Genomic DNA, 8,151 nt, shown 5'->3' on the forward strand with positions numbered 1-8,151 from the left:
GGTGCAGACCACGCGCAGACATTAGCCTTCGCAGACTGATTGCTTTTTTGAAGACTGCAGACCTAAAAATGTATGTGCGCCTTCTTCTTGGCGCAGATGTGGACCAGAGTCTTCTAACATCTTCAGACATCTTCTAGCCTAAAAAAACACATATACTTTATTTATTTTTTAGTTTTTTTTGAAATTATATTTATTTCAACTTTATTAGTGATAAACAATTTGAAAAAAAAAGTTACAATACTTAAAAAAAAATTTGACGACACAAGCATAATATTTTTGACAATTTTATAAATAAAAATTTATTGCAATAATGCTCATTGAAGTTGTTTATATAAATATGAAAATATATATATATATATATATATATATATATATATATATTCTTATATTTTTTATGTCAAATTTTATAAAACATTATTTAATAAAGCATCTTTAATTTCTTAGAAAAAATATTTATAGCACGTTTTTAATTGATTTAACTGAAAAAATCAAAGTTTATTTCCATTCATTTATATATCATATTCTTTGATTCCTAATTACAATGTTTAGGCATAACTTTGCGACCAAAATTGTTGGTTTTATCAATTATATACGTTAATTTGTACCATTTTTATTTTCATTTTTTATACAATAATACATAAAAATTGATTTAGATTTGTTAATTATTTATAACAAAGTCATAAATATATTAAAAAATCACTTTGTAGTTTAAAAAATTCAGTTTATTTAGATTTTAGCTTATTTTAGTAGCATGCAGATGTTAAAAAAACAAACAGTTTCTTTTTTCAGACTGCAGACGTTTGGTCCACCTCTTTTGCTGCAGAGGTCTACAGATATAGTTTGCAGACTGCAGACATTTTGCCTAAGAAATAACAAACAACAGCTTATTCATGCATTGTACGCTAGGAATCCACCTGCTATAAACCAACTAATAGTAAGAATCACAAAATAAGAACAGATGAACAAGCTTCACTATATAGATTTACAAAATATAGATGTTATGTAGTAGTGATTTGTTTCACTTACATACCAAAACATGTTACTACTTTTCTAGGGATAATTCTGCTTCAAAAGTAACTCCATCTCAATACTTGTTTTAAAGATTTCCATCTATCTTCTATCAATTAATAATATCTACCAATCTACTTGATATTTTCCCTTCCCTTGTTAGTTGTTACTTGAACTTGCATCAGTACCCTGAAAATACATGTCATACATCAACATAACGTGAGTTATAAAGATTATACACATGACATGACTTAAATAATGTTAACTTGATTATTTCCCATGGTTGCTAGTCAAATTCCCCTTTTTACAAATTTTATAGACTTTGGAGAGATGACCTGAGTGGCTGAGTTGTGTATGTTTAATAGATTAGACATAAAGAACAAGTTCTAACTTTATACATATTCAATTGCAATTTGCAAAAGAGAAGAGCTTACTTGTTATGAGGTTCAGAGTATGGACCTGATTCATACAGAATGCACAACGGTAAGCATCATGCCCTTATGCTTCTCCAAAATCTCCTTCACAGCTTCAGTGTATAATGCAGCCTCTTCTTTATCTTCAAAACTACCATCTTCACTGTTCATAAGAAAATCATTTCCACCTTGGAGATTATTCATCCCCATTACCATAACAAATACCCCCTTCATCACATACCCTGAAACTGGCAACTTCAAAACGGGAATGTAACACTCACTCACTCTAGCAAGAACGTCTACACGAGCTAACTCAGTTTCCAACTCACTTTTCGAAGCTGAATGTAACCATTCCTTCACCTCACTCAGTTTTTCCCCACTCAGAGAAAGCCTCTCTCTTCTCCCTGAACCACTAATAGAGACCTCCTCCAACTTTGGGAAACCATTAGCGCAGTCCAACAACATCATATGCCACAGATTCGCCTCCCTCAGACACTGAAACGAAATATGACGTCTTTGCTTAATCGAATCAATTGTTAACTCGATATCTTCTTCATCATCCCCATTTCCATAAAGATAGAATCCATCCTTGTCACAAACTGAATTTGGAGACAGAAATATAAACGATTCGACTCTGCAACCAAACTTAACCTTCCACTTGACCAAAAAACGATTATCAATAGCTATGCGACGAGAAGGCGGAAGTTCGATACATAAGATCTTCACTCCTTGAAACTTTCTCAAAAAGTTACTGGCAGATACAAAGGACTCACCGTAATACGAATAAAGTTTAGGCAGAAGCGGGGCTACATCACCGACTGTGTTCTTATCGGGAATGGGAGGATTTACGAGAGGAGCAGTGAAGGAAATGGTAATGGCATCGACTTGAAGTACAATCGAGGAGAAACGTCTGGAAACCAGATAGCAAAAGCATAGGGTTTTCAAATCGATTAGTTTGTTTAATATTTGGAGGATAATTTCATCTGGTAAACGACTGATTGAAGACGAATCATCTGCATCCCCTTCTCGGGATTTCTTGAGGTTCCTCATTTTACAGAGCGAAAATAGAAGGTGTGCAGTGTACTGCTCATCGGACATTGTAACCCTAATCTTCCTCCGGTTAACTTTCTATATTCACCGTAATTCGTTGCCCATTTCACTCCACTGTACAAAGTTACCTTTTATATTTGAACAAATTACTGTGAAATGGTGCCTATGGTTTGGTGAAATTGTGAGTTTGGTCCCTACCCTTAGCGTTTGAATTTGTTATGTTTTTGGTCGTTGCAGACATAAAAAGACTTAATTGTCATTTATATTATTATTATTTGTTTATTGTGATTTAATTTAATATATATATATATATATATATATATATATATATATATATATATATATGCCTACCACATGTCCACATCCGTTACCCCCTTCTAAACAAGATCTTCTCTTTCTCTCTCTCTGACACGCACACATACACTTTCTCATTCATCTTGGAAAACCAAACACTCTAGCCACCATGTTACCAACTTTCGTCGAAAACCACCCACCCCCGTCGGAAAACCACCTACCAACGTCGTAAGCCACCTACCACCATCGGAAACCACCAACGGAAGCCACCGCCGGAAGCCACCTACCTTATCCGATGAAAATCTCTGGTCACTGTCGGGGAAGCTAAAGGAAACGATCATCTGACGGCGTGAATCAAAACTTTTGTTAATTCTGTTTATTTGTTCTTCCTCACTCTCCACATCTTCTTCTTCATCATCTTTAGATCTGTTTGTTGGAGACCTTGCAAGAGATGCTACCTTCTCCGTTGTCTTCCGCGTCATCTTCAATCCGACTCCTCATCCCTTTTGGGTATATCCACCTTCCCACCATCTTCTATGGTTTTTCCTTCTTCTCGCTCTGGATATGGGATTTTATGTCGGTATTAGCATCAATGAGGTGGTGTTGGCGGTGGTTGTCAATGGTAAATTTTCCACATGTGGATGTGGTGGTCGTGGGTTGTATTTTAGGTTTCTTAAGTGGTTGTGGTTGTGGAATTCGTATTTTTTGGAGTTGATTTTAAAAGTTTGGTGGTGACTAATGGTGACTAATGGTGTGGTGGTTTTTTGTTTATGAATATTAATTTTGAAAGGTATATACATGAGACAAAATCTATTAAATGAATCTTAATATATTTCTTTTAAATACCCTACTATAACCATATCGATGCTCTGATTTTATAATACCTCTGGAGCTAATGAAACTATTTTAATAAAGTTGAACCGTCTCAATTCAAGGGCAATCGCACCAAAAACTCGCGTTCCTTTTGAATTTCATTTTGTTGTCGATGACTAATGGTTGTTGGTGAATGCTTGTGGTAGTGGGATTAGGAGTGGGTCCCAAGTGTTTATAAATCATTTAATTTTTTTTCTATAACTAAGGAATAATAATAATAACAATAATAATAATAATAATAATAAAGGACAATTAAGTCTTTTTATGTTTTTGAGGGACAAAAACGTAACAAATTTAAACAATAAGGATTGTCCAGGTGAAAAAAAAAAGGTTAGGGACCAAACTTACAATTTCACCAAACCACATGGACGGTTTTAGTAATTTGCTCTTTATATTTAAATTTATAGTTTTTGCTTTTTACAACTTTACCCAAATGTATATAAACAACCAATGAGTTTGGGACAAAAACCGGTAATGTTTCTGTTTTTACGAAAACCGAATGTGATTTAAAGTCAATCCCAAGTACTCAACTGAATTAATATTATCGGTACCGATATCGGGAATGTTACCAGTTTTCGGTACTAGTACCGATACAAACTACTTAGTGATTTTAGAGTACCGAGTATCATCACATATGTTTAAATTTAGTTAGATTCGGTGTCGGTACCGGTACGACTCTAGTACAAAATCAGGATTTGATACTAACTACTCATCCCTAATATAAGCTCGCACTTAAGTCACCATGCATATTATGGCGAAGAACTCGTTTGCAATTAATAAAAACAAAAACTATAAACAATGTTTTTCATTGTTTAGGACGCTGATCAATGGTTTGTTTCATCAGGATATTAAAACCCAAATCGTCCTTTATTTTTAACAATAAATACTTCATATATTGTTTTTGTTGTATCGTAAATTTATTTATATTATACATAATAAAAATTATAAATTTATATAGAAGCTATTTTTCATATTACCAATTTATTGATGTTTATATAGCTATTATATAACAAAATTTGAAAAAAAAAATAATATCATATCATCATATCATAGTTGTAATGTTCCAAAAATTAAGACTAAAAATTTCGATTTTTATATCAATAAAACCATTATCCAAAACAATATCATGAAAACCATAGCTAATCAGAGTGTATCAATAAACATCCAAGTACATCAGAGTCATGTAATATGCAGAATAATATGGTGTGTGCAATGCAGTCATCCCGAGCTCTTCCCTTTCGAAATAGAAGTACCTGAAAACATAAACTGAATACCGTAAGCGCAAAGCTTAGTGAGTTCCCCAACATACCACATACCATACATATCAAACATATAATGGTCCCTGTCCGTCATCGGCCCCGTCCGGCATCGGGCCCCGCCTGGCATCGAGCCCCACTCGATATAGAGATCTGTCAGTCATCGCGCCCTGCCCGGTATACATATAAACATATAAACACATAACACATGCAATAATCACAAAGATAAATAGCATACAGAATGGTCAGCGGGCAACGCTCGGTAAACATATCGACGCGTAACATATGCAAGAGTCACGCAGACATCTAGCATCTAAACATAACAAACCATGGGCCAACATTGGTGCCTTCGACCTGCTAAACATAGTGAGGAAACTCACCTCGCCAACAAAATCCACAGCTAACAGCTCATACAACCAACGAACGGGTGTCATACACCTCCTAAGAAACCATACAAGGTAAACTCTTAGTCCACCTTTTAAAACTAGCAATTTGACCAAAAGTCAACTCCACTAAAAGTCAACACTCAAATTCAACAGTCAAGGGTCAAAATCAAATTCAACAGTCAACATTTCCATCGGTTGACACTCACGTCGTAACCAGTCCTTGGTCACGTCGTGAGAACGCACTCGGCCAGATTCCATCTCAACTCGCTTCAACTCAGTCAACTTGGTCCCAGATGACCCACTCAGTAGACCTCACGACGTGAACCTTCCTGGGTCACGTCGTGAGCTCAGTCAGTCGAAACAATCTCGTAAAAACCACTCTCACATCGTGACACTCCCTATGTTACGTCGTGAACCACGTTTGATGCTAAATCCTAATCTCTTAAGTCCTTAATCCATTAAGTCATCCATTCTAACTTTCCAGAGGGCTTTCATACATCAAAAGCAACATAAAAATCTTTGCTTTATGGACATGCATGTCCAATGCATGTCTTGAACTTGATTAGATCAAAATGGTGAAAATGAGATCTAAATCTCATTCATGGGACCAAAACTCAACCAAAAAATAGATCTAGCACAGCAAACCTCAAAGGGACCTCATGGATCCATAAAGTTGCCAACTTTATGGAATCCAACCAATCAAACCACCTTCAACATGAAGAAAAAGGCATAAAAGTATAGATCTTAGAAGAATAATACATAAAGGTTGGAACTTGAGGACTTACCATGGTCCAAGGTATGATCTTTAAGGTGGTGAGGGAACTTGCTTGCTAGATCTAAGAACCAAGAACATCTTCTTCTTCAAAGCACCAAAATCTCCATAAATGGATGGAAGAAGAGAGGGTAGGTTCAAAATGGTGAAAGGGAGGTTAGGGTTTCTCTCAAGATGATCTAGATATGATTGAGGCTCATAAAATGCCATAAAAACACGGAACCAACCCTTATATATGATGAAAACCTTAAAAAAATCATGGGCTTGGGCTACACAGTTCTCATGTCGTGAGCCCTTAATTCTCACCTCGTGAGCACAGTTTATATAAGCATTTCCATTTAATCGCTTCTTATGTCGTGAGCTCCAACTGCTCATGTCGTGAGCTCAGTTTTTCCCCCAAATCCTTCCCAACTTTGAACAGTCATAACTTCTTCGTTTCAAATCTGATTATATATCCACGGAAAGGTAATGAGAAGCTATACACTTCTATCAACTCCCCTTGCCATAAAACTTTCGAACTAAAATCTAAAATTCATAAAAGGCCCGAACTTCCACTTTATCGATATACCCCTGGGATCCAAAACACAAATCGAACTCCCATATCATCTAAACTACATTGCCCACACTCAAAGGGGGTATAGGTCTCTTTCCCAAAGGCCCTAAGCCTTATGATAACCGATCCTCGGTTCACGGCCCCGAATTATGAAACGATTTAGAACAGGGCGTTACAATAGTATATTAGGAAGCATCTTTCATATCGCTATATGTATTTGAAACCTCAATTTACATTAAATATAATTGATGTAGCGTCCCAAAAATACCGAGTAAAAATTTCATTTTTAAATAAGTTAAAACCATTCATTAATTGTTCCAAAAGGTGATCAGAGTCATAGTAATTTCAAAACATCAGAGTAATTTATAAACATTTAGTGTGGAATAAAACTCCAGGGGATGCAGTGCGATCAAGTCAGGCCATTCCTTTTGAAAACAGAGATAGTTGAATCCATAAACATAAATTGTAAGCAAAAAGCTTACTGAGTTTCCCCAAAGTACCACATACCAAACATACAACTAGGCCTAACCTTGGGGTATATTCCAATTTAATAAACATATATGCGCCCAACCCTGGGGTTTATTTCAACCCGATCGTATAATAATGCGCCCCGCCTTGAGGTTTATTTCAACCTGATCATACCATAATGGACCTCGCCCTGGAGTTTATCTCAACCCAATCATATAATAGTGGGCCCCGCCTTGGGGTTTATTTCAACCTGATCATACAATAATGGGCCCCACCCTGGGGTTTATTTCAACCCGATCATACAATAATGGGCCCCGTCCTGGGGTTTATTTCAACCCGATCACACAAACCTATATAAAAGTCACATGACAACTAGCATTCTACCTAACAAAATAATGGGTCAGCATTGATGCCTTCGACCCAGGGATACAGTGAGGAGACTCACCTCACAGTCTGAAATAATAGTTGCACCGATCACTGCTCCATAAGTTATCGCTACCGGTCACCTATACAATTAAACAAGGACCCAAATCTCAAACTATAAATCAAATTACCCAAAATGCTCTTAGGTTAAACTTGGTCAAAATCCTGGTCAAAGGTCAAAAGTCAAAAATTCAACGAGTCAACTCAGGCTAAATACACTCGGCGCACTCAACTAATACGCCCAACGTAGTGCACTTCTCTCGGCCGGAAAATGGGGTCAAAACCAGGTCCGTGCATCGTACCTTCAAGTATGCCCAACCTACTCGGCTGCCACCTTCTTCTTTCTATTAAGTGCTTAATCTATTAAGACACTTCGTCCAAAACTCAGATCTAGTTCCAAATGACGTTCTAAGTCATAAAGTTTCCAACTTTATGGCTTTCCAAGGATAGAAAGGGTCCAAAAACTAAACCCTAACTTATTACACAAACCAAAATCTCATATATCATGCATGAAGAAAGGGAAAGGACCAAGACCACAGTTTTATGACTCCTAATAACTCCATAATGGATAAAGTTTCCAACTTTATCCATTAGGATGGTCCAAGAAACCAAGATCTAGTCTTTAAGTCTCAAAAGGACCAAAAATGCATCTTTC

At 36.3% G+C, this 8,151-nt stretch overlaps 1 protein-coding gene across 1 annotated transcript; it reads right to left on the bottom strand.

Moving 5' to 3' along the window:
- Positions 1–946: 946 nt before the first annotated feature.
- LOC145167445 (F-box protein AUF2-like) lies at positions 947–2,578 on the bottom strand. Its single transcript, XM_079086654.1, has 2 exons — positions 1,443–2,578; positions 947–1,197 (listed from the first exon to the last, which is right to left on the bottom strand). Exon 1 carries the CDS (start codon positions 2,517–2,519, stop codon positions 1,473–1,475), a length of 1,047 nt encoding a protein of 348 aa, XP_078942780.1. The 5' UTR covers positions 2,520–2,578; the 3' UTR covers positions 947–1,197; positions 1,443–1,472.
- Between the last annotated feature and the right edge of the window lie 5,573 nt (positions 2,579–8,151).

Source organism: Lactuca virosa, chromosome 3 (genome assembly GCF_052849685.1).
Source record: "Lactuca virosa cultivar CGN04683 chromosome 3, Lactuca_virosa_CGN04683_v6, whole genome shotgun sequence".
In the NCBI taxonomy this organism is placed as follows: domain Eukaryota; kingdom Viridiplantae; phylum Streptophyta; class Magnoliopsida; order Asterales; family Asteraceae; genus Lactuca; species Lactuca virosa.